The following is a 27,105-nucleotide window of genomic DNA, read 5'->3' as shown; positions in this document are numbered from 1 at the left end:
GACTGAAATGCTGCTGTTAGGATAGATTCCCATGTGCTTTGGGCTGAACTGGGTTATGTGAATTCTTCTGTATTCCCATCTATGTTGCTTATCTCTTGGGCAGGAAGGAGGGTCTAGGTTTTGGTGGAGAGGGGAGAGACAGAGGACTCTGGATGCACAGGGTGGTGAATGGGGGAGGGGACCTAGAGGCTGTTGCTTGGCAGAGCAACACGCACACACAGAAACACAGAGAGAAAGACAGAGACAGAGACAGAGAGGCAGAGAGGGACAGAGACATGCATAAAGGGACACAGAGATCGATTGATCAATCGATCTATCAATCCCCAAAATCTTTACATACTTTATTTCTTATAATCAGAAAAAAAATATATATAAGCAAATAAAAATTCTCCAGTGCTACCTGCCTTTTTCAATTCCATCATCAGATGCTTGCCATGGTCTCTTTCCCTTCAAATTTGTCCTCTGCCTTTCCAACCTGCTCTGGCTTTGCTTCCAGCTTCTGCATGGAGCTGTTTCTGCCCTTGGTTCTGCTTCCTAGAGTCTGAGTCCCTTGAGGAAGCTTCCTTGCCAGGCTATATGGCACCAGTTCTGCTCATCCCAGTGGCTGGACAGGCTCCCTGAGGTATTGCAAAAGGAGATTAGAGACAGCTGTCTGTCTTACTTCTCTGCTCCTGTGTACTGGATGCAGTGAAGCCTGGAGGAAGCTAAGACATACAGGAGCTAGAGGAGTGGGGCTCCTAGGGAGGTGTAGAGCTGTCTTTTGGTGAATGGTTACCTCATTGTGATAAGCTGAGCCTCTCCACTCACCTAGCCTGGGTATCTGGGGCGGCAGGGGTGGGAGTGTATTCTATTAGGTTAGGGCTGGGATTGGGGGCCCATGTTCAATCACTGAATATCATTACTGGTCAAAGCTGAGTCCTATATCTTTCTTTTCTGGATGTGCTAAGCATCAAACTATATTTAGCTCTGAGTTCTGCCTTTGTATCTGGGAGTATCTCAGGCAGAAGACCACTGGGTGTAATTGATATTCAAGGGGGCTAGAAAGTGGGAGGCACTAGGATTGGTCCTTAGGGCAAGGTTATAGGATGCAACTAAGGTTTAGGGTATAAGGGAACGTGCCCTGAGCTGGGGCTGGGGAAAGATGTCAGAGGCATGGCTGAGAAGAAACTGAGCATCTACACACCAGGCAAGGTGCACAAGACAGGCTGACAGGAGAGGCTGGGTCACAGGTTAGTTATCTCTGGTTAAACCAGTCCAGGTATGCGCTTGCTGCATGGCATATCTTAAAGGATATTCTTGGTATGAGATTTTTCCTCTGTGGGGCTATGGGATAATGGTGGCAGCAGTCATTATGAAATGCCTCCTATGTGCCAGGTACTAAGTGCTTTATCTGTATTAATTAATTACATTTCACAACATATCTCAAGGAGTAGATGATACTTATATCTCACTCTTTCAAAGTGAAGTCCTTTAGGCATAGAGGGTTTTGCTAATTTGACCAAAATCAAACACACCCAGAAAGTCTCAAGGCCTGAGGCAAGCTGGCCCCACCCATCTCAGGCTCTTGAGTACCAGGTCTGTGGCCATAGCAGAGAGAGAGTGTGTTAGTCATTATTCCTCCTGACATTTGTTTCTTAATACAACCAGGCAATCAGGATAAAGGACCACGTTAACACTTTTCATCTAGCCACTTAAACATGAAGATAGTTGATTTCGGAGTAGCAGACATAAAAAATATCATTTATCTATTCAGTCTTTTTCCATTCTCATTGTGGCACTTAACTCTATTCAGTTTTAAACTAAGGCATACAACGGGGGTGAGAAGGAAAACAATCAGTTGCCTGGTGTGGTTTCTCCTGTGCAGCCCAACCCCTCCCCATTCTGCCCCAGACATACAAGATGCCCCTGCACACACATGCCCCCCCCCCCCATGAGTCGTAGAAAGGTAAATCAGCATCATATAACTCAACTCCCTTTTTAAATGAAAGGGGGAATGCTCAGTTGTCTGGACTTCCCACACTCCCATAGCTAAAAAGCAAGTATTCATTCAGCTATTTGGAAATACTGGGCAGTTGTCTGAAATGCCCAATTTTCACTCGGATTCGCCTGATCTTACAAAGATGCAGACCAGAGGAAGGCAGACCCCTCATGGACAAGCTGGTCTAAGCTTCTCTGGTCAGATCAGACTTTACACCCAGGGGTGGCAGCTGGAGAGAAGAGCAGCAGTGGCTGGAAGGAGTGTTGGAACGGTCCCTGTCCTAGCTTCTACGGACTCATGAACAATGATTTCATTTTTATCTAAAGAAGCGAGGATGACAAATCTCCAACCCTGTTTGTCTTCTTACATTCTTCCCCTTTAGGACGCCGACCTCACGTGGAATTCTTAATTCAAAGGAAATGGATGTTTCCCTCTGGCCCAGGAGCTGAGGATTCTTATCAAAAGTGACATGAAAAAAGTGTGAGACTGGCCTCCCCCTCCCCTTACAGGCCCATCCTTTCTCACTGTGCCTGGCTCCATCACAGTCTCCCCATCTCCAGATCTGTCTTCACTTCCTGGCCCCTGGAGAGAAAGTATGAGCTCATTGTTTTCCATGAAAAACCAGATCTAGTCTCCTTCTCGCCTCGTTTGTCTGTCAGAGCCCAGAGATGGATGAGCCTTCCACTAGTGGAAAGTATTCATGGGAGAGCTGCAGACTCGGCGCTGGGTGTCTGTGCTGCTGGGGAGGGCACTGTGGTTAGGGCTGGGGCAGCTCGCAGTTCTGAACTTTCTGGAAGGTTATTAGGGATGAGATGGGAACACAGGAGCAGATTATTTACTACACCCCAAGTGGCAATTTAAAGCCATACCTCACCTTCTTGTTCTTTTCCATGAAGTGTGTCTCAGGCGAGAAAATACATGAGCAAAATAGGGAACGGGAGGCTGGAAGCTAGCAGGGTTGATGGGGCAATCGTAGTGACAGCTCATTCTTTATTTCCTTTTGTGAGGAAGTGACTGTAAATGACATTAAAAATGTCTCATTTAAAACCTACAAAAGGACTCAGAAGATGGGAAAACTGGAATGAAGAAGTTAGGATTAAAAAGGTCATACTTTGCACCAAAAATGAGGCGACCTTTAGCACAGGAGGTTGCAGAATGTTAGATGCTGCACTCTGTAGTCAAGGCAGAAAGTGTCTTTGGGAAGGAATGAAAAGCCTGTGGTGAGTGAGCAGTGGAGAAAGATGCTGGAGGACTAGAGACTGCAGACTGTGGCATCATTTGTTGCTACCGAAAAGGTACAATCACCTCCTGTTTGTTTACTACTTGGAGTGTAGATGACTAGATGAACTGGAGATTGTGGGAGATAATCTCTTTAGTGCAGCCACCAGTTTAAGGCAGATCTAGGATGGTTCAGAGGGATCTGTGGAGTCTGTGCTCCAGCTCATGCTCAGAGTTTCGAAGAAGATGGGGACTAACAGATCCCAGGAGTACAGACTAGCAGCTGTGGGAGGAAGCTCTGGAAAGCCACCCAAAGGAGCCACTTGGCTAGGAGTCAGGATGCAGAGAGGTCAGAGGAGATGTGCCATGTTGCTTTGGTCTCTTCTGATGTCTAGTTCTTAGACATGTTGATCAGGTGAGAGATGTGAGGCAAGGTCTCTCACAATGGTGGCTAATGTGAAGACTCAGGCTAGGAAAGTCAGGAAGCAGCCTCACGGCAGGTTGAACAATCACATGCAGAGGGCTTCCTTATCATGGATAGCTTTCTGCTCATGTGGGGATTTTGTGTATGCTTGGGCAGAGTTCCCCTCAACCCCACCATGTGGAGAGATTTTTAGCAATGGTTTGGATGAGAATCGAGATGGCCTGCTGGTAGTGCATGTGGGAGTAATTGCTAATTTGTAGAATGACAAGACCATGATCCAGTAATTCCTTCAGGGGCTGAAACAAATAGAAGATTCTACACTGAGCTAATAAACTGAAACATAAAAAAGAAACCAAGAAGAGAAAAGAAAAGAATGAGATAAGAAAGAAAGAAAGAGTGTTGCCTAAGCATAGGTGGGATTCGATTCAGGATTTGAGCTCATTGAAGAAAACTGCTTTGGCGTACCTCTTCAGATGATCATTCCTGTGACAAGACTGTCCACAAGGTCAAGAAGAAACCACACTAAACCCTTTCCTCCCCACATTGCTTTTGGTCATTGTGTTTATCACAGCAATAGAGAGCAACCAGGACATCTCATTGGTTTTTATGGTTAGCTCTTGCTTTTTTTGGCTATTTTTCCCCTCAAATATTTGATCACCATTGTTGTGAGGGATCTTAGACTGGGAGTTCATGGTCATGTAGCTTTACACAAATCTGACTGTACATGGGGATGACTGTGTCAGTGCTCTCTGGCCCTGGGGGAGAGGCTCACCCATGGGCTGGACCTTCAAAATGGCTAGTGTGGTGATGGGTTTTGCATATATTTGGGAGATTTTGGGACTCTTCAGTCAGAGGAATAGAGATCCAGGGATAGGTGGGGCATGAGAGTTGTCTTCAAATATTTATAGGCTGTTGTAAGAGCAGGATGCAGGTCTCCAGAGGCATAACTAATAAATGATGAGAGCTTTTATTGAATGTTCACTGCGGAGCAGGTTTTACATGGGTTTTCTTATTTATTCCTCATCAATCTTGTATCTGCCTTCTGCAGATGAAGAAAAGAAGGCTCTGAAAGGTCGACCAGTTGTCTCAAAGGCTCCTGCTGTCCTGAGAGTAGACTGGAATGTGTTGAAGGTTCTGGAATGGAGTTCATGCTTTCAGCATCTTGTCTTCTGCGCCCGTGTATTGATCACTACTAGTCTTTCTGCAGCTTGTGAGGGGAACTATGGAAGCAGACATTTCTTCTTGCTCTAATCTAAGATCAGTAGATGCTGTAAATCCACACAAATGGAATTTTTTCACCGTATATAAAAAGTAGCGTGGAGCCAGGCATGGTGGTACATGCCTTTAATCCCAGCACTAGGGAGGCAGAGGCAGGTGGATTTCTGAGTTCAAGGCCAGCCTGGTCTACAGAGTGAGTTCCAGGATCAGCCAGGACTGTACAGAGAAACCCTGTCTCCAAAAACCAAAAAAAAAAAAAAAAAAAAAAAAAAGCAGCGCGTGGATCCTTGGAAAGTCCCTGTTTTGTTCTATTTTGTTTGTTTCCCAGAAGATCTTGATTTTCTCCATTTTTTTCATGTGTGAGTGCTGTGTGGTGCTCAGGAATGTCCCTAGTAGGTTTAAATCCTAGTTTTGCTATGTGATAATTGTGTGTTGAGCAGGGTGTCTCTCTAAGCTTTTGTTTTTTCATCTATGAAATGGGGGAAATGTCAGTAGCTGACTTTTGTGCTTTGTGCAGTACCAAACACAGAAAGTATGTAGTAAGCAATACCTGATATAAAATAAGTGTAAATATGCCACATACCAACTTTACCTTCAATATCTATAAATGAAGTGAGCCTTAATTGTCTGCTCACTGTGAATTGAGGACATATACTCCTCTCTTTTAAAGCTTTTTGCTACAGCTAGAAACACACAATTCTTATATACATAGCTGTATAGCACTGCTTCCTCATTACAGGGAGAAGACCAGGTTAAGGGGAGGTACATGTAGGGTCAGAAATGTGGCAGCAGGAGGGATGGGACATGATGGGCCAGGAAAATGAAATTCTGTATGTGTAATCAGAGGGGCATGCAAACACTACTTATAACCAACACTAATGTAACACAGGATGGAAAGGAATTAAATATTTAGGATTCAGTCTATGCAGTGCATACAAAACAACACTAAAAGGCTGTATTGATACCACAAGCTCAAAACTAACGCCTGTAAAAATGGAAAGCCTTGAAAAGCCTCAAAAGTAAAGATGCAGCAAACACTATTCCTTGATAAGAAGAGAACAGTCAGTCTGGGCTGGCAGCAGCTGGAAGCCTTGCAAACCTTTCACCACAGAACATCTGGGGGAGGCAGAAGGTGCTGAGGAGAAGACACGAGGGAAGTGGCAAGGATATTTTTCCTGATGAGCTTCTGTGGAGAGTTGCTTTTTAGGCAGAGCTTTTTGCTAACATTGCTAGATGGTTGTGAAAGGTGAGCCTTGCCCACTTCCTTCATCTCTGTTTCTCTGGACCAGGGCTGGTGAAGATGTGGGATCTACCTGCCAGGCCTGTCTTCCTAATCCTTTGGAGCCACCCTGGTTCGCAGCTTGCCCTTTTAATCATCTCTAACCTCAAACTTCTAACCTCTTGAACCCCACTTCCCTGTGGACTTCTAAAGAATTCAACAGGAATACTTGCACATCAAAAAAAAAAGACTTTCCTAATCTGCTGAAGGAAAGTTTTACTACTTCCTCTCCTTGCTAAAATGTAATTTAAATGTTGTTCCTTTGAGAAAATGCTCTTTAAAGAAGAGAAGAAAACTGAGTCTGAAGCTCTCACTGGTCTCCTCCTCCTCCTCCTCTTCTTCCTTCTCCTCCCCTTCCTCCTTCTGTTGTTGCTGGCTTCTCATCTTTTCCACGTGCTCTTTCTACTTTCTATTTAATCTGCCTTTATTAAGTGCAGGGTGCTAGACAGGCCTTGGGATAGTAAGTCATCCCAAGGGAAAGACAGAGAGAGGGAGTTCCATGGGCCTATGCCATGGCCCGTTACAGCCTCTGGAAAGCCCAGTTGCCCTGGGATCTATGAGAACATGGAAGGAAGGCTGCTACCCCTCCTCTTCTCTGTTCATTACCCACCTTCTTCCTTTGTCAGTGAATGTAATGAGTTTTTTCCATATATATGACTGTGGATGCCTTAGAACCCTTGTTTCTAGGGATCCTTCCACTAAGCAGGAGTCAGTATGACTGTAGTGTCTGAGAGACTTGACAAGTTTACATCTTGACCACCTCCTGGCTGCTAGAGGGGACTCAGAGATGGATCATCTATCCAAATATCCACTATGTTCTTCAGAAAAACAGGGAGTGTATGTTTCCTTTGGAATTGTTGTAATGATTTGGGATGTCAACATGGGATAACAGTAGAGTAACTGTTACATGTGGCATACATCTCTTTTTATTATCAACATCAAAGGAACTTTGCGGGCTAGGGATACAGTTCAGCTGGTAAATTGCTTGCCTTGGATTGTGTTTGATCCCCAGAACTCATGTGAAAACTGCCAAGCCCAGTGGCATACATACACTTGCAATCATGGTGTTGGAGAGGTAGAGACAGGAGAATCTGTAAGATTTTCTGCCCAGTAGTGCAGTTGGATCGATGAGCTCCAGGTTCAGTGAGAGACCAACTCTGTCACAGAAAAATAAGATGGAAAGTGATTAAGGAAGACACCCAACATCGACCTCTGGCCTCTACATGAACACATGTACACCTACACAGTGCTTTCCACGTGTAATCTTTTAGTAGAGGACCACTTTGATGAACACACACACCAACCCTGATCAAAGCTGATATACTACTTCCATCCTTCCCTTTCTGTCTCTTCATGTGTTCATTGCCCCTCGGAGCTACTGTTCCACCAGCTTCCTAGGTCATAATATGGAAGTTGATAACCATAACATAGATCTCTAAAGGTCATTTTGCACCTTTGGAGTATCATCTTTGACTAGCCTGACCTTGTCTCCTTCCATCAGTCTTAGGATCGCCATTGATAATTTCTTTCTTATCAAGTACTTGCTATGTGCAGGGATAACACGAAATACTGATGTGAGTTTTCAGTGTATGCCTTGGTTCTTGAAAGAAGGATGAGAATGGATAGAGCTGTCCTTTTCCATTTCTACTTCCCAGTACTCCCTTTGACATTGAAGACTTAGAGGTGAGGTGGGGAGAGTGTGGAGATTCAGGAAGGGGAGGGTGTGTATTTAGAAGAGTCTAGAGGTAGGAATGTGCTTACAAAAGAGAGGAAGAAGTGTGAGCTCCCACTGTCCCTCCTAGCTAACCTGCACCTTCAGCCCTCCACCCTCCCAGGATGCTCTAAGCACCCCATGTTGAACTGCATCTCCTCTCATTTCCAGTGGAGTTCACACACTGGGAGCTACTGTCAGGAGCCCACAGAGGGGAGTGTTGAGCAGTTGGGTACTTATTTTCTTTTGCCTCACCTGGCTAGGACTCTTTCTCCACATGGCCACCTTCTACAGGTTCTGGTTGCCGTGACCTCCCTGCCCCCCAAGCCCCAGGTTTTGCTAGTTCTTTTGTTGCTAGGCATGGGTCTCTCCATTCTTCCTCTGGTCTCCAAAATGATTTTTGAGGGCAGGACAGTATGGCTTCTCACAGGCATGATGTTGTAAGCAGATCTCTAGAGCTTGCTCAGTTTTACATAACTGAGGCTTCACACTTGTTGAACAAAGCTTCATTTCCTCTCTTCATTTATATGGGTTTGACTATTTTAGATCCCTCATGTAACATGGATCCTGCAGTGTTTGGTTCTTCCAATTCCTACATCTCTTCTTAAAGGCTGAATAGCATTTCTTTTTATGGATATACCACAGTTTTTTCAACCATCCATCTGTCTGTCCAATGGATAGATGTATCCATCCATTCATCATTCCACCCATGGACGTTTGGGTTAATTTCTTCTTTGGCTGATGTGCATGATATTTAATAATTGCAGGAGAACAGGTGTCTCTTTGAGATACAGACTTCAATTCTTTTGGATAGTGATTAGTTGGTCCTATAGTAGTTCCATTTTAGTTTTTGAGGACCTTCCATACTGCCTTCCATAGTGATTGTACTAATTTATACCCCCAGTAAGCAAGGGTTTGACTTTCCATCCCTCTCTAAGGTAGGATCTCACTATGCAGCTTTGGCTCTCTTGGAACTCACTATGTAGATTAAGCTTGCTGGCCTTGAACTCACAAAACCCCACCTGCCTGTACCTTCTTTCTGAGTGCTAGAATTAAATGCATGGGCCACCACACCAAGCGCTCTCTCTCTCTCTCGCTCTCTCTCTCTCTCCCTTTTCTCTAACACCTACTTTAATTTTTTGGTACTAGCTACTGTAACAGGTATAAGGGGATGTTTCATTGAGGTTTTGATGTGAATTTCATGATTAGTGATACAGAACCTTTTTCATGCACTTGATGATCATTTGAACGCCTTCTTTGGTGAAATGACACTCAAGTCTTTACCCGTTCTAAAATCAGGTGTTTTGTTTTGGGGTGTGTGTGTGTGTGTGTGTGTGTGTATGTGTGTTTGAGTAAAATTGTCTTTAAAAAAAATCTCTTTAGTCTCCTATTTGTATTTGAGTGTTTTGTGTCTTGCTAGGACTCTGGTCTACAGGTATGAAGGCCATGGCTGAGGTCCCAGAAGGGGTTGGAGGTAGAAGCCTGCAGTTTGAGCCTCACTGTCCTGTTATTCCCCAGGCATGACTTCTTAAAGGCCTTAGAGTCTCTTAGGAAAGAAAGTGGAGGTAAAGGCATATTTGCCCTCCTGTCCTGGTGAGACTCTTAGATGCCCCTTTACCTTGCAGATAGCCCCTCTGTAACACTCACTGCAGGGAAACCTGTCTGTAGCCAGAAGCTGACATTTTGGGCCCACGTATTGGGTCCCCAGATGGTGCCTGTATTTATGAAGCCCAGCACACCGACAGGACCTGCAGACACATGGATAAATATTTTGCCTTTCTTTTTAGGCAATATTTGAATCTTTCCAATTTAATTGCTGTCAAAGGCAGGATGCTTACAATCTCTGAAGCAAAGCAGACAGAGAAGGCTTCCAGGGATGCTGATCCTGCTGCTCCAGCCTGGCTCTGGCCACCACCTGCATGGATTAGACCTTTGTCTCTTGCTCTTGCTGAGTGCCATGAGGCCTTTCCTCTTGTGGGCTCATCGAGCTACAGGTGGAGAGGCCATGGGGGGGGGGGGCGCGGGGGGGGGGGCGGGCAACAGCTAATTTCAGCTCTCCTGTTACTTGTAGCGGTTTGTTGGGTCTGTGTTGAGGCTGATAGAATAAGAGCTTGACTGAGAAATCAACCACTCTTCTTGGACATGAGTGACAGGCACCAATCTGGTCATCATGAGTGGCATCTGGTTTTGCGCTCCAAGGCTGGGGTCCAGAGAACATTTTGTCTGATTTTTAAATTATTGCATGTAGGGCTACAGTTAGCTCACATAGTTTTGTGTGTGTTTGTATGTAGATGCATACATATACACACAAAAGAGTTCAGGGTTTCACACAGAGTGGCAGTGGCTTTAGGCACACAGGTACTCTGGAAGTTCTACTGTACAGATCACAACCTACTCCACCATAGCAAATCAACCCACTTCTGGGAATCTTTTTTTAATCATCTGCTTTTTATATCAGCTTCTGGTCTTTTCTTTTCCCCTCCATCATCTCAGCAAAAAGAAAGCCCCATTGACCTACATTTGTCAAGTATACAGAGGCGTCTATCTATGATTCCATGTGTTTACCTTTGCCTCACTGTAATTGGCAAGTCCCTCTCTCCTTGTTCAGATAGCATGTGTATGCTAGATAGTCTCTCAGTTCTGTAACAATCACCCCCTTTCATCCATCACATGTTAATTTACCCGAATTAGTTTAAAACCTTACATGTAGTAAGTTCAGCTGGACTCTGTACATTGTGGCCTCCCAAAGGCTGCCTCATGTTAGTCCTGCATGCCTTCAGAGTACAGGGTCTTGGTGTGTGCCTCATGCTGGAGGCAGTGGAAATAAAGATGAATGGATAAGGCGGTAAGAATCCTTGCCCTTGAGAAATGCAAAATGTAGGGAGGAGGGAGGCATGTAAACAGATCTGTTTTTCCTGATGGAAGGGATGGTTTTGTTGGGAAATTGCCATGTGATGTCCTCTCAGGATCACTCAGGGTCATCAGACGCCTATGCTGGAGTACATGGTCACATTTTCTTTGTATGATATTGGGGAGGAGGTAGGTGAATGGAGGGAGGTTCTGGGCAGACTACCCTGAGCTCTAATTCTAGCCAAGTCACATAATCTTCTCATTCCACCATGATTTTCTTACCATTTGTAAAGCAGGGAGACAATGGTATAACATACTCAATGACGTCATACGGTGGACTAAACAGAGCATTATCTCTTTCAGAGTTGTTGGGACAAGTACAGAACCCAGGAACGGGCTATAGATATGTTAAAAATGCTGGTCCCACCCAACTTTCAAGGAGTCTGGATAGGCTGTCTCAGTTGTTTATCCCAGGGTGTTCTGTATGTGTCTGTGTGCGCTCTGACATATGTAAGGTTGGAATCCATGGAAGTGTTTTGTTAGCTGAGCTAGGTTATTTTTGTCATATATCCTCTAGTGACAAGGACATGTTCTGAAAAATCTGTCCTTAGGAAATTTTGATCTGCTTTGTTAATTTTATAGAGTATGTCTACATGAACTAGGATTGCCAGGACATTAGACACCTTCAGGTACTATTATCTCAAGGGACCTCCATCCTGTCTGTGACCTGGCTTTGTTTGAAGTCCTGTGTTGCATATTCCTTTATTAAGACAACTGTCATGGAGAAAGACAAGATCCAGGGACATTTTCAAAATAAGTAGAATTTGATGACTAGGAAGTAAGGGTCTCCCAGGGAGGAGGTGACTGCAGAGATGATGTAGACAGAGGAGGAGATGGTTCTATTAATAGATAGTATTAAATTAAAGTGCATGAGGTGTAGATTTGAGTTGAGACAGTGGGGACGGTCTGGTAGGTATGTTTTCTAGACCAGTCGGGAGAGGAGGGCAGGCTGAGGTATGAGAAGATGTATTGGGGAGGTGGTGAGGAATGCCAGGACATGGAAGAAGCCACAGGAGCTTGTAGGTTTAACCAGAGTTAGAGGGGCTGAAAACATAGGTATAGGGAAAGAGCATTTACCACTCTTCCGAACTTTTGCTCCGGATAGAGGCTGTCCTGTTAGAGGGATGTCCGCCAGTAACTGGCAACTGGGCAGTTGTCCAAATATGATTTACAATAAGGCATCGGTTTCACAAGGCTTTCTGTAAATTATTGCACTTCGCCAATTGCCAAGTTCCCCGCTGACAGTGGGCCAGGGGGTCAAACAATTCAATCAGGTGCCACCAGTTATAAATTGAAAATCAGTGGGGTGCAAAATGGATTACCATCAAAATCCATTCAGGTGAAAAACCAAATATCAAAACCCCTAACCTTTAAAAACCCACCCTTTTTCTGATTCTTCACAATGCCCCACACTAAGTTTTTAATATCCCCCAGATAAGCAAAACGTCAATAGAAACTAGAGGAGGCTGAAAGTGAGGATGGAGGCAGCCCAAATCTGGCCTCCCATTGGGAACTTGCAAAAAGGCGGTAGGTTCCTGAGTTAATCCCCCAGTGATTCTGTTAGATTCCAAGCAGCCCTCAAGACAAGAAAAACACCACCTGGAAGCTTAAAGATTTCAGCCAGGTTCTAGTATGTGGGTTCTGTGTATCTGGGCTTAGGTCTGAGAAGATGTCTTTCTAACAAGTTCTTATGGGATGCTCATGCTGCTGGTGCTGGGGTGACATCTAAGGACCTCTGTCCTAGGATGTAGGAACAGTCTGGCAATCTGAGTAGCACGGCAAGCTGATTAATAGTTACTTAACATTGTTTCTTTTATTTTTGGTTATAATTTAAGTAAGTAAGGGAAAGGAGATCCCCTTTCCCTTTCCTCCTTCCAAACCCTCTCACACACCCTTTCTTACTTTCTGGCCTCATTAATTGGTGTTACATGCATGTATGTTTAAGTATATACATATATATCCCTAAATATGACCTGCTCAGTCTGTATAATGTTACTTGTATGTGCGTGTATTTTGAGGGCTGACCATTTAGTATTGGATAACTAGTTGGTGTGCTCTTCCATGGGTTAGACTATTTCTTCCATGCTCAACATTCCTTAGTTGTCTGTAATTGTATAGGGTTAAAGCTTTCCTGAATCCACCTAAGCATGTCTATTGTTGTTCTTGCTCAGCTCATGATTAGGGACTCACGTTGGTGAAACTTTATGGGTGTGGTTTCTGACATTACTAGGAGACATGGTCTCATAACAAACTCGCCGATCCTTTGGCTTTACAATCTTTCTTCCCCCTATTCCAAGATATTCCCTGAGCCCTAGATAAGGAGGCTGTTTTATAGATGTATCTATTTGGATTGGGTCCACAACTCTACATTTTGATTGACTATAATTTTATTTATTTATTTATTTATTTGTTTGTTTGTTTATATTAGGTATTTTCTTCATTTACACTTCAAACGCTATCCCAAAAGTCCCCCAGAACCTTCTCCCCTCCCCTCCCACTATAATTTTCTACAATGATCTCTGTTTCAAAGTGAAGTTTACTTGATGAAGGGTGAGGACTACACTTACCTGTGGGCCTAAGGACAAATATTTAGAATGTAGTTAGGGAGTATGCTGGACCAGGTACTGAGTCTGTGGTTGGGCTACAATTTTGTTTAAGAAACCAGAGAAGAAAATAGTTCAAAGAAATCCAGACTGACTTCAAAGTCTTTTGTTCAGAAGTGAGGTTAGGAAGATGGAGAGAAAAAAAGCTAGGCAGCCTTCCCATCCTATCCTGTTCTAGAAGACTAGACACTGAAAGCACAAATAATACGATTAGGGCTGAAGCTTGCTCTCTGTCCTGTGTGAAAACAAATTTATTTGTCTGCAAATTTCTTTTAAACTTGAAGTGGTGTGTGTGTGTGTGTGTGTGTGTGTATGTGTGTAGATGTTTATATGTAGTTGTGTGTGTACATGCATAGATAGGCAAGAGGCACCCTTAGTATTATTGATAAGTATTGCTCCTTAAGTGCCATCAACCTTTTTAAACTTTGAAAGTAGATTTTCTTAAGGGTAGGTAAACATGGACACCACTTTTTTTTTTTTAAAGCTTCTAAAGCTTTTTTTAAAAAAAATCTTCCCATCTATGTGTGACCCCAGAGATGCATTTTTAAAGTAAGCTTCATCTGATTGTAGCTTTATTCTCTTGTTCTTCTTGAGTCAAGCATATTGCTCAGTACAAACTGTAGCTATCATCAGGTCCAACATGAAACATGTCTCTTTCTCAGGATTAATATCTGGATCCCAGGATGCTGAGGACGTGGTGTGGTGGTTTAAAAAGGAATGGGCTCCATAGAATCATGTATTTGAATACTTGACCCATAGGGAGTGGCACTATTAGGAGGTATGGTCTTGTTGGAGGTAGTGTGGGGGTTGGCTTTGAGGTCTCTTATGCTCAAGCTATGCCTAGTGTGGCACCCAGTCTCCTTGTGCTACATTTGGATCAAGATGCAGAACTCTTAACACCATGCCTACCTGCATACCTCCCTGCTTCTTGACATGTTGCCAATGGACTAAACCTCTGAAACTAAAAGCCAGTCCCAATTACGTGTTTGTTTGTTTTAAAGAAGAGTTTCTGTGATCGTGGTGTCTCTTTACAGCAATAGAAACCCTAACTAAGACGGGAGGTCCCTGCCTCATTCACACTGGGTTTTCTATTTCTCTCTTCCAGGAGAAATTGAGAGATGCACGTACATCAAATACCACTACTCTTCAGCAACCATCCCCAGGAACCTCACATTCAACATCACGAAGACCATTCGCCAGGATGAGTGGCACGCCCTGCGTAAGTGCAGCTGTGCCTCTTTGGCTGTGACTGTGCTGTGATGTCATTTGGAGGGCTTGGGGGGGGGGTGGGTATGTGTGTTGTTGCACATACCTTCTGAGATCTGTGGATGGTCTCAGAACACTGGCATGATCTACTCCCTATGAGAACCCACATCCATGGGTCAGAATTGTCTGAGTGCATCTGCATTGTAGATTTGTGGAGTTTGTTTTAGATTTTTAAAAGACCAAACCAACCAACCAAAACTCAAACCACTATAGTTAGTGATCTTAATTCATTTTCCTGGTAGGCATCTGAAATTTCACCTGTCTGATGGGATATGCTCTTGGGACTTGACTCTAGCACATCTCCGAGTTGCTTAGAATCCTATTGTGGCAACCCGCAGTCCCTTGGGCTGTTGTTTGTAAAGGGTGAGTGATGCTCGTGGGTTCAGGCTCTATCTAGGGGGTTTGCACCTAGGTGGAGGTCATTAAGCAGGAGGGTCTGGCTCTGCATACAAGCTTCTGTGTGCCTTCAGATGAAAGCAGCTGGGTACAACAAAGAGCAGAATATCTATGCCCATTGGTTTGGGAATTTCTAGTCTAGGGATCCTTAGAGACTTACATTAGGATGAGAGAGTTACTTAATGAGCAAACAGAGTTGGTTAGTTATTTTTACTTCTTCTCCATGGGAATCCACTGCCTGTCTGTGTCAAGAGAGCTCTCACTCATGGCTGGTCCCATCCTTCATGTTGACCTGTCCACCCTGTGAGAAAGCATGGTATACTTCTATTGGGTTTGTCAGACATTCTTCCTACATCATTTTTTTTTCACCCAACATATAAATGATTAGATCATATTATAATTCTATAAACATGAGCTTTTTAAAAATCACACCCTGATAGTCAGGCTCCTTAAGAGCTGAACTCTGAAGAAGGCACTTCTTTAGGCTAGAACATTCTTGTCTTCATCATTATCTTCTTGCCTGGTTTGTCATTGCATGTGTGGAACCCACCAGCTGCAGCCCACTCTTTGGCTTGACTTTAAGTAGGAACAGCTATGGGGTGGGGAATGGTGATGTGAAGCAGAGGAAGCAAAATTAAGATAGAGATTTTTCAGGAGAAAAACCACACAAAAAATGCACATCCAGATGATGGCCTCCCATTGCTTCTGGTTTGTGATGTCAGAGCAGGGGCCAGAGGGTGGCCCTGTTGTTACTTTAGAGGCACTAAGTAGCATGTGAGGACAGAGAGCCTATGTTCAAAGAGTGTTCCCATGTGCTAGCCATCAAGCTAAGGATATCACATACATATTTAATTTTAATGTGGGATTAGCCTTAGAGACTCTAGTAATCAGGGTTATTAATTTCTTTTGGATGGTAGGCATGGAAGACTCCAAATATAGAAATATATGGTGATAATTTCTGATTTCTCGCATTCCACCAGTCTAGTATTGTCACTTAAAGGGATCTTCAAGGTGCATAAGTCTTGTTGATTAACCACACAAGTATAATAGATTCTGGGATTCATAATAAGATTCAGAATCTAAGAGGGAAAAAGTTACTGACATTTCCAATTCAAATGAACTCAATCTGACTGAAATTGCTGGGGTTCCCTATATACCAGGCATATACTGGATATCAAGGTCATGGCTCATTTAAGGAGCTGGAGTCAAGGGGTGGAGAAAGATGGGGTTTGGAGAGAGACATTCACAAAGCAAATAATTGCAAGACAATGTGATAATTGCAGTGTAGAAGAATTGCTTCAAGCAATTAAAATAGTTTGTGGGTATTTTTTTTCCAGCCAGAAGGAGAATGATTTCAGTGTAAATTGCAGCCACTTTAAGGGAAGCCTGGTGAACTCCATTGGCTGTGGCCATGGTAGATGTTTAGAGTCGCAAGAGAATTTCCATCATGCCATCCTTGGAAGTGTGCCGCATGGCAGCAGCCAAGATGGAGAGCTTTGTGGGGGTTCTCTTTGAGCCCCGTGTGTCTCCAGGGTGCTCACTCTCCAACTGGAGTGCTGTTGGGTTTTGAAAAATCTAGCACGCAGCTTCTGTAGCCAAGTGGTGTGCCAGCTTCTATTTTTAACAGATCAAAGCCATTTTGACGATTGATACATGCAAGGTCTCTAGCCCATGGTGGTGGGTGAAGTTGATGCTCCCCTTTGGTGATGGATTCATTTGCCTCTTTCATGAAGTCGCCTAATGGGCTATTAAGCTGGCAGAGAGCATTTGCTGGGTCTGACATCTATGACAGCTATTTTAAGCCAGAGGGCGAGGGAGCATCTGTCACAATTGAAGTTGGTCCTAAGCACAACTGGCAATGCCGGATGGTGGGGGGGTCATGGTCTGTGCTCCTGCTAATTTTCAGAGGTCAGATTTTGATGACATAAGGTAGGAAAGAGGCACAAAAACCTCTTTTTGAAATAAAGAGTAGAAGAAATTAAACATTAGGATACTCATGGGATTGGCTCTGAAAACTGTGGGGATACCCCACCCCCAACCTGATCTCTTGGGCTGAGGATGTAGCTCTGTGATAGAGCACTTACCTAATTAATATATGCAAGCCCTTGTATTTATTATCCCTCTAACTGGAAAAATAAAACCCTCATCAATTTTTTAATAACATTGTGTGCTTTAGTAATCTAAAAGGGGACAAAAGTTTACCTGGTTATCATTTTATGATTTGACCCTAATATCTTATGTTTTGTAATTTTTCTCAGATAATTTTTTTTCTTGGAGGATTTTTGGGGCAGGGTGGTTGGTAACTTGTTTATGAAATAATTCAACAAATATTTGAACTTCTGTTCTGTTTGGGCCATACACCTTTCACTGGGAATTTGCATTTGTCCTGATCACTGACCCCTGTTACAGGGGAGAAAAAACTTTCAAATAGGAAAAGGCACAATTTGACTTAAAGTTACCTTATATGTTTTGAGAAGTTAACCTGACCAACAGGAAGCTTAACTGTGGGGCTCTAGGCTCTTCCATCTCATGGTAGTATACACAGCAGGTGAAGGGATAAAAGGACCTATAAGGTGCTGTGCTTCCAGATCCTAGTATGTAACATGCTTACCCCATGGTTAAAGCATGTGGGGGTGTTTGTGCATGTTTACATGTGCACAAGTGAGGGGAGCAGAGGAACTGTCTTCATAGCCCACCACTGTGGGTGAGTTATGACAAAGGCCTTACCCTGGCTTGGATGGCAAGGGTTAGTGAGGTCTGGTGGGTGTCTTTTTTTTCCCTCCTTACCACAAGGGATGGCAGAACTCCTTCCAGAGCTGAAATCCGTGTCCCTGGTCCACTCAAGCCGGGGTGCCCTTCAGTGGTGCCGACTCTCCCTCATCCCAGCCCAGGTGCGGGGCAGAGATGAGTCAGTGGCCTCTTGGGACTGTAGGTGTTCTGTCCTTCTCAGTCAGATCGCCTGCCATTTCTGGGTCTGGAGCAGGACAGGACAGTGTCACACTGGCTGGCCATCAAGGAGTGGACAGTGGCCTCAGAAAATGAACTTAGTAAATGCTATTGTTTGGATCAGTTGCATGGTTTAACGCTCTACGCATGACAGAATCTGATTACCGGTAGCCAGGGGAAGCTGGCGGGCACTGCTGTGGCATTTCAATGGCTATCTCCCTCCTCTTACTAGAATACACCCTGTGTGGTTTTCATAACCCAAAATTCAGTCTGAGGGGGCAGCACTTGTTTAGTGAATTTTGTGTTCTCATGTACCCCTGCCCAAAACCCTGGAGACCATCCCAAATGGCTCTACCTTTGTCCTTTCTGTTACTGTATCCTTTGACCTGTCCTGTCTGCACAGTCAGTATCTTGTGCACTCGCTCAGGGGATAGATAGCAAGGGCAGTTTGTGTGTGTGTGTGTGTGTGTGTGTGTGTACACATGCGCATGTACATGACTGTGTGTATGAAAGGCCTGAAACAGGGACCCATCAGTTGGGGTTGCTGGCAGAGTCACTGTGACTGAAGGTGCCTGAAGCTGCTAGGTAGCCACTTTTTGGAAGATGTGAGAAGTTTGGCTCTCCTGGCCCTGACTTCTTGATCTACCTGTCAGGGACTCAGTGGCAGCTGTGCCTGAGGTCCCCATTGAGAGCCCCAAGATTCAGCCAGTGTGTCTGTGAGCTCACAATTCTGTCATTCAGCTTGGGCGGGCATCTAAGATAGAGGTCTCAATTCACAGTTGGTTGCCCCTGGCAGTGAAGATCAAGGAGCTGGGACTCTACTCCTGAAATCAGATCTTTTTCATTATCTTTTGAGAGGCTGAGAGTGAAGGAAAGTAGTTTTTTTTTTTTCCTAAAGCCTCTGCCTGTCAGAACCGAGGGTTTGACTAATTAGATTGGATGGCCACATTGCACATTTTCAGCTGGCTGGGAGGGAACTAAGAGGAAGGGGAGGGTAAAGGGAGGGAAGTGAGGAGGAAGGGGGGAAGGGGAGGGAAGACATCTCTTTCTTGACATCCTGGCCTCAGGCCACAACCACGCCCAACATACATACATACACACACACACACACACACACACACACACACACACACACGCACACTGGCCTTGAGGCAATGCCCCGGGCACATAGAACATGACAAGACTCAGACAAGCTGTCTTCACCTCTAGTGTGGGAGTCCTGTCCCCTCATCCTGTGTTGCAGGCATTTTATCAGTATGACAGGGAACATTTGTGCTACATAGTAATCTATGTTGTGGCTAGGTATGGGGAATGCAGAGAAAGTCCAGCCTGTCTCAGAGAGGGAGAAGAGAGAGGAGAAGAAGGAGGGAAGAGAGAGAGAGAGAGAGAGACAGAGATGGAAACATTGACTCTGCACAGGAGACAAGCATTGTAATCAACCGTTGCGTAGCTCATTCCTGGGAATTGAGACATCCATCCTGGAGGGAGCAGAGAAGTTCATGCAAATTATCAGGCACAGGGAGCACAGGGTGGTACAAGATTTACTAGGTTTACAAAACAGTACCAGTTCTGTCAGAAAGGAGTTGCTCCCATCATCAGAATGGCAAGCTACATAGGACGGAACTCCAGCGATGTGGTTTTGTGAGTTGTCACCTATGCTGGGGTGGACTTTTCAGTGATGCAGCCATCTCCCAGTTACCTATGCTCCACTAAGTACCTCTTTGTCTATGTTGCTATAAGTAGCACCACAGGTTATCTCATGGGTACACTAAGATGGATGGGTGGAGCTGGTTTTTTTTTTTTTTTTTTTTTTTTTTGCTTTCTTGCTAGAATACTATGGAGGTGAATGGATGTTTGTCTACCCAACTCCTGCCCCTCCAAACAGCAAGGCAGCATGGGCCTGCTGCTAAGGGGGGCAAGCAATCACAGCTCAGAGCTGTCCTGTTCACAGCAGACACCAAACATCTGCTTACTTCCTCAAAGTTCTTCTAGGTCAGCTTGGTCTTGGGGGAGCAGCTCCGCCCATGTTCATACATGGGAAAATGCCATGAAGCGCTGCCCTTTCTGTGTAGGCCGTACCTGATCTGCCTTACCTGTCCTCTCTCAACCTCACTTTCTGCTCTTTCCAGACTCAGACAACCTGTTTTGAGTCTCCTTCCACTTGCCCTCAGTCTTGCACTACAGGCACTTTGCTGTCCCTCTCTGGGGCATTGGCTTTATGACCTCAGGCTTGGTTCTTTGCCCAGTGGCATCTGACTTTGCCATTGGACTTGGTATGTCAAGTCAGTCTGTTCATCCGCATACAGCTGTTCTCTATAACGTCTTCCTAATTGGACTTCAGGCTAACACATCTCAGAGCAGGCTGGATTCCTAGTCCATTCTGCAGATGTGGACCAAGGGGCTTGGGATGGAACCATCAATAGTCACGATTCACTAACCACTCCTTTGTTCACATGGGCTGTGGTGTTCTGCTGTCTCCTTGGAGGAATCCAGTCTGTTGTTGTGGCTCCTGTGCAGTTAAAGAAACTAGGCCAGGGAGCAAGGAGCTACCTGGAGATGCGTCTCAGCCTCAAAGGAGCCTCAGAGGAAAGACTCAAGAGTCTTGACCTGAACTTTGGCCCTGTAGCATTTTTTTTTCCATTTCTGTTTTTGGCTTATGTTATGTAAAACAGCCTAATGAGGTAAACATCCCAGACATTAGCATCTTAGGTCCCCTGCAGTGCCAGCCATTTCCCTTCTTCTCCTTCTGCTTCTGTGCCCAGCCAGTGTTAGGCTCTCACTGTGTACAATCTGTTGCGAGCTGTCTCCTGTTTGCAAGAGCAGCATCCAGAGGGGTCTTTAGGAGCAAGAAAGCATCTTTAGAATTGGGAAAGCTTGGGAGCACAAAAACCCAACCAATGGAGCCTTTCTATATGTTGCTTGGTAACGAAAAGTCCTTGCTTTTTGCAAACCATTGCAAGTCTCTCTGCCCTGGCTCCTGCAGGGAACATTGTAATCCTTCTGGGACATCCAAACAGCCTGCAGCCCAGAGGCTGCCCTGAGCCTGTTCTCCCAACACTCTTGTGGTGTTATTGCAGCAAGCCAGGTAGAGAGACCAAACTCTTAATTGGACATTGCACTTAGAACCCTCCTTTCTGCAGAAACCCAGATAGGGACATTTCTTCCCTCACAACAATCCTGCCTGCCCAGATGTAGCACTTCTCTATACTTATTCTACTCTCTCTCAGGATTTTTCCATAAAGTACATCCCCTAATTTGATGAACCATTTGACCTTCCCTGGATAGCATTGACTTTTTCTGGGCCCAACCCAAAGAAGTGAGGGGGAGTGGACTACAGTAGTATGGTGGTATATTGAATTCATTCACACACATGTAAATGCCAGTTCACCTGCTTAGCGAGTTGGAGTGGTAAAAGACAATGCTCACAGTGGGTTAGCAAGAGGGAGGGTTGTTTTTTGTGGGGTGGAGAAGGACAGAGGTCTGGAGTAGGAGTAGAGAGGAGTATGGTACAGACTTCTGTGTTAGAGACCTCCATGTACTGAAAGAGATCTGAAACCCGTTGTGTTGGCATAGCTGTGGCCTTCAAGCCACAATTCATCTGAATGTGCAGGGAATTAGTCTGGCTTGGAGGCATTCTCGCAGCTTCTGCAGATTGGAAGTTGTTTTCTGATGGCTGAGTAGACCGCTCTTGATGCCACCAGGGGGAACTGGGCACAGCCCACTGGCCTCCTTCATCTATTTGTTCATTTACTCATTCAATATCCATGGAGTGCTTTCGCTCTGAGAACCACCATGTTTGGTGCTGGAGGGGACATTAGCTTCCCAAATTGGATGATGTATTTCTAGGTGCTGGCCAGGCAAGGAACCAACCTGCTGGTCGTTTGGTGTTTATTGACTACAAAGAGTGCAAAGGACAATGTTGCCAATTTATATATATCACGGGTTCCAACTTCCATACTTAAACCAAGGATTCATTGTGGGGAAAATAAAAGCAAGTTTTAACACAAGACATGTCCAATCACAGAGGCGTGGTGTAGTATTTAGAACATGAAAACATGGGGGACTGTGTGCGATCCGCCTGTCTTGGCTCACTCGTGGGAGCTGTCCAAGCTCTGGGTGCTGACAAGGGAGTATTGTAGGTGAGTCTACCCAATCAGAGCACAGCATCCAGCATTGGTTGATGCAGTAATGAGGTAGTCCTTGGCGCTGGCTGAGTGTGCCAACACCAAGAACAGCCCAGGAATGGAATGCTGCATCAAGGCACCCATGTGTAAGCACACAGACTTCTGCCATCAAGGCCAGGGAGGAGACGAAATCGTGGATGTGACTCTGGGATTCAGAATATTGTGATTCCTTTTCTAGGAAGGAGGCCTACCCAATGGGAATAGAGGCCTAGTTTTCCAAGAAACCTCAAGTAAGAGAGGGGAAAATATGCAATAGAGAATAGTAGCTAAGAGAAAACTGGAATACATAAGGCAAAATGCACACAGTGAGATGTAAGACCATTTCAGTAAGAGCCACAGTTCCAGCAAGCACTAGGCTTGGTTATGGGATTAAGGAAAGAGGTTGTGAATGTGGGTGGGGCTGCAGAGAGGTGTCTGGGAGGTGCTGAGGCATTAAGGGTAGCAGTGTTCAAAGTCTTACCATTAGTACTGAGTCTATGACCCAGCTGTCAGTATCATCTGGACAGAGAAATGAACATTTCTAGGTCCCAGACAAGACACTGGATTGGATGCTCAAGGGATGGGCCCCAGAATCCTGTGTGATCTTGTAGCGCATTCCAGTTGGAGAACTTTTGAACTGAAGGCCATACTGTGGGTAGTTATGGTCAGAGGTGGCTCAGGATGGAGGAACACGGGTACTGTGTGAGGGTTAGGAGATGGAGTCTGCTTTAGTGTATCCTCTGACAGGGGCTGTGTTGATGTGGGTGTACAGTTTTGGAGGCTTAGTTCCCATCCATCCATGCTGTGCTCTGAATGAAACAGCATGGGTGAGGTAAAGTGATTTTCCTTTTCTGCGTTATGTGTTTAAATACCTGACCTCAAATCTCTGTCTTGGATCTACAAAGTACTAAATTACTCAGAGGCAGACTTCACTGTGGGAGACTGGGTTGAGTTTGGGCTCTGCTGCCTCTTTAGATACTTGACCCCAGGCAAACAGTTTTTTAAGTGTTTTGAACCCAGTATATGCCATCTGCAAAACCAAGGTAGTGATTTCAGTCTGCAGACTCATTATAAGGTTTAAATGAAATGAAATGATTCATGAAAGATCTCTTGGTAACCGCACAAAGTCTGATGCCAACCAACATTAGAGGCTTTAATGTTGGAACCAAGGAGATGTCCTAGGTGCTGAGGTCTCCACGAGACCCAGGGGAGATGCCTCTGCAGTGGCGTTTCTCTGATTGAAGACTTCTGTTCTACTCAAGTCAGCCTGTGAGTGGGCTTTGCTTGCATGAAGCTGTGTAAGTTGTCTGTCGTGGGTTTGCTGTCTACAAAGGTGTGTTCATTGGAAGCTTACAGCAAGTGTGTGTGGCCTGGGAGTGGGAAGTGTGTGTGGCAGCTGAGAGTGTTATTTTGTGACAGTGGTAAATTGTGAGATGAGTTTCAGAAGCAGAACATCCTGAGTGTTTGAGATCCTCAGTGGGACAGTAGCAGCCCTTAATTTATCAGTTGTATCCAATAAGAATGCTGTTTAGACAACAACATGCTTCTGAGAGATTTATGTACTGGGTGTCTAAAAAGCAACATTTCTGTGTTCTGACGGCAAACCCCGACATGAATGCATTTGCAGGGAAATTGCCCAGGCTTTTCAGAAAGCTTGCTTTTCCCAGCTGTAACACAGCCCCGCCTTCCAGGAGGATGTAGCCTCGAGTAAGTTCTATGAAAAAGGGAAACCTTGTTGCAGAGGAGGAACCTGAGAGGTGTGTGTGTGGGGGGGGGGGGGAGTCTTGCAGGGAGTATGCAGGTGGGTAGGTAGGGCAGCCATGGGGGAAGAGGCTCCTGCCTCTGTTTTGTTTTGTTTTTTTCTCTTTTCTCCCTGGCATTTGATTTTAGTTTGAACTTGGAGGTTCATAGCAAGCTAGGAGGCCTACACAGTTCCAGGTCATTGTGGCTTCCTAAAGGAGTTGATCATGGAGCAATGGCCTAGAGGTCTTGAGAGGGGGAGTTAGTCTTATCTGGCTTACTTTCCTCTCCTTGCAGATGTCTCAGGTTATACTGAGAAGTTAGTATAGAATACAACGTGACATTCTTAGACCCCTTAAAATTCATTATTCCAATTAGCACCATCTACAGGAACTTCCTGTTGCGGTAAGTGTCTGTTCTGCCCTACATGGTAGGCATAAACACATTTGGTCAGTGAGTTCTTGAAATGTGACTCCTTCACAAAAAAAAAAAAAAAAAAAAAAAGACACAAAAGTAGAATGGAGATTCATTGGGAAGAATGGGACCAGGCAGGGGCATGAGAGCATAGTGGGTGTTGGTGTGCCTGTGAGAATAACCAAGGTTTATTGTATGCTTGTATACAATTGCCAAAGACTTAAAAAAGAAAAGAGATATGACTACTTTAACCAAGAAACTGAGTTTTAAATTGTATTTGATCTGAGTTAGTTTAAATTTAAATAGTCACAGATGGCCAGTGGCTATTGTATTAAACACAGCCATTCCAAATGAGCAACCCTTCATTTCTTATATGGATGCTGCTTCAAAGTTTTAACTTGACCATGTACGTATTAAAAGCACACTCTTGCAGGTTACTTAGATATCCCGGCCCCTTGCATGGGGAGAAAAGTGGATATTTCTTTATATCCATCAGATCCTGGGGTTATGGTCTACCCTTGGGCTTCCAGTACTCACAATTCCAGAACGATCCGAGGCATATTCTGGTCTTTTCTGCTGATCTTGGCTCCATGAAGGCAGAGAGAAGGATAAGAAAGGAAGGTCTCACTATCTGCCTGTCACAAGAAGGGTCTCTGGGAAGTAGCCACAGAAGGAAGGGGCATTATGCAAGAGGAAGAATCTAGACTGGGATGCCTGTGTCATGGCATCCCTTGGAAAGCATTAGCCTAGGAGTGGCCCTGCACACAGTATCTTGATTCAGGTTGAAAGGGCTGGGCCTTGATCCTCCCACTTTGGTCACTTGTTAAATATGGGCTTTTGAAGTGGGATGGTCTGAAGCATGTGTTTCTCTGTCTGCATTCCCTAGAGAGCCCAGTACTGGAGGCTGATAGGAGTCCCCCAGGACCTGGGTAACAGGTCCTGTGGTGAAGTGGGCCTGCTCAGTATCCCATCCCAGTATTTACTGTGTAAGCACCCTCTGAAGACATCTGAGTTTTCTAGGAAGGTAACTGAGATGGACGAGGTAGGAAGTTCCCCATAGCATTAGGGAGAGATGCCCTGGGACACTGAGTGTAGGATGCTGGGAGTGCAGAGCCTATGCTCTTATGCCCATCCTCCCGCAGGAGCCACCCACATCGTCACCCATTGCCCTTCTGTTCTCCCAGTGGATCACTCCCCTCCACCTTCACCCTTCCTCCACTCTGCCTGCTCCTCCAAGCCACTGCCTAATGTAAATGAGGCAATGAGCAAGCAGGCCGCACACCCTCCATCTAAGAGCTGGAACATGCAAAAGAAATGAAAGGAAGCTATTTAGTTTCCACTCCTCTGTTTTTCTTCTTCATTTAATTACTGGTATTACGACAGGATTGTTTTCTATTGCCTTTCATTGCAAATGTATAGTATTTCATCTACATTCTGAGCTAAAGATGTTTTTTTTTTTTTTGTGGGCTACCCTAAAAACCCAATAATCATTTATAATAGACAGGACTTCTTTGGAAATGGGTTCTGAATTCTAAGTGACTCACAAATGAGGTTTCTAGAATAGAAAGCTGGAGTCTTTGCATCTTTCTTTCTAGGCAATTTTGCCTCTGAATGAACTTGCCATCTCCATTCTGCCCACACCTGCCTTTGTTAGGGAAGACCCACCTCCCCCCAGACTTGACACTCCCAGCCCCCTCTGTGAAAGCTGACTCCCCATTCCACGTTCTCAGCCCACAAGTAGCTGCTGATACAAAATTAATGAATGTCCCTTGGGGTGCTCTTTGTAGGCTTATATGAATGAAATCCAGAATCCCAACCAAGGAACATCAAGTGTCCTTGGTGGTAGGGATTTTTCAGTCTCCGCCTCCAGTGTCACTTCACATTGGTAAAATGAAATTAATTAATATACATTTCCCTGAGGCTCTCTACTTGGGCACCTGGCACCAAATTAGAAATGAGCAGTGTGAGATGTGTGTGTAAACTCCTGAAGCCGAGAGAGAGGCTGCTAAACATGGGTGTGGAGGTGACACATTTGACTGACATCAACATCTCTATTCCATCCATCACACTGCTTCACTCCCAGAACTTCAGAGCCTGCCTGGTTACCATGGAAACAAGGCAGTGCAATTGTACACAAGTTATGCTGCCTCCTCCAAGCTCAGGGGCACATCCTCTCAGAAGAATGGGTAGAGGGGAAGGAAAAGGTCCCTATAGCCAGTTGTCCATGAGTGTGGAAGTAGTGTAATAGCAGTGGCAAATTCCATGCCAGCTGCTCCCTCACCCTGTCAGTGTAGGACCCTCCAGCCCACCCACCAGCATAGCCCGGTCAGAGTCACATGACAACTATTATCCCCCTAGCCAGTAGTAACCTAGTTCCTACCCTTAGAAACTAAAGGAAAGCTTTTCCTTTCTAGGAAGTTGAAATAATTCCTCATTGGACAGAGTAGGGATGTCTGACTTATGGGTAAGCGTTGAAATCTGGCTCCTTGTTTAGCATAGCCAAGGCAGTATGATTTAATGAAAACCACTAGCCCCACTCTGTTCCCCCGTGAAATGGAGCTAAAGGACTTGGGATCCTGAGTGTTTACAAGTCCCCATCAGAGCTCTGTACCAAGGAGCTATCTTTGGTGGTTCTTGGAATGACTGCCTGGATCTAGCCTTCTTTGCTGGTGATGACTGAGGTTGTGCGGTGTCCTGCAGTATTAGAGGTAGGAGTGGGAGTGGCCAGTGAGCCTAGAGTCTCTGAGAGGGTGAAAGAACAGGGACATGGGGTGAAGATGGTGAAGGCCAGTGCCAGAGGATGACAAAATGCCATCACTGTATCTAGAGGAGACACAAT

At 44.9% G+C, this 27,105-nt stretch overlaps 1 protein-coding gene across 1 annotated transcript in view; it reads left to right on the top strand.

The window, feature by feature from the left end:
• Positions 1-27,105, top strand: part of Tmem178b (transmembrane protein 178B) — a 372,060-nt gene that overhangs the window by 109,934 nt on the left and 235,021 nt on the right. The window contains exon 2 of the mRNA XM_021165807.3: positions 14,447-14,560. Coding sequence (XP_021021466.1) covers positions 14,447-14,560 — 114 coding nt within the window. The remainder of the gene's footprint in view (positions 1-14,446; positions 14,561-27,105) is intronic.

This window comes from Mus caroli, unplaced genomic scaffold (genome assembly GCF_978045245.1).
Source record: "Mus caroli unplaced genomic scaffold, Mus_caroli_1 scaffold_7, whole genome shotgun sequence".
In the NCBI taxonomy this organism is placed as follows: domain Eukaryota; kingdom Metazoa; phylum Chordata; class Mammalia; order Rodentia; family Muridae; genus Mus; species Mus caroli.
The sequence above is the reverse complement of the archived record's forward strand: the minus strand, read 5'-3'. Positions and strand labels throughout refer to the sequence as shown.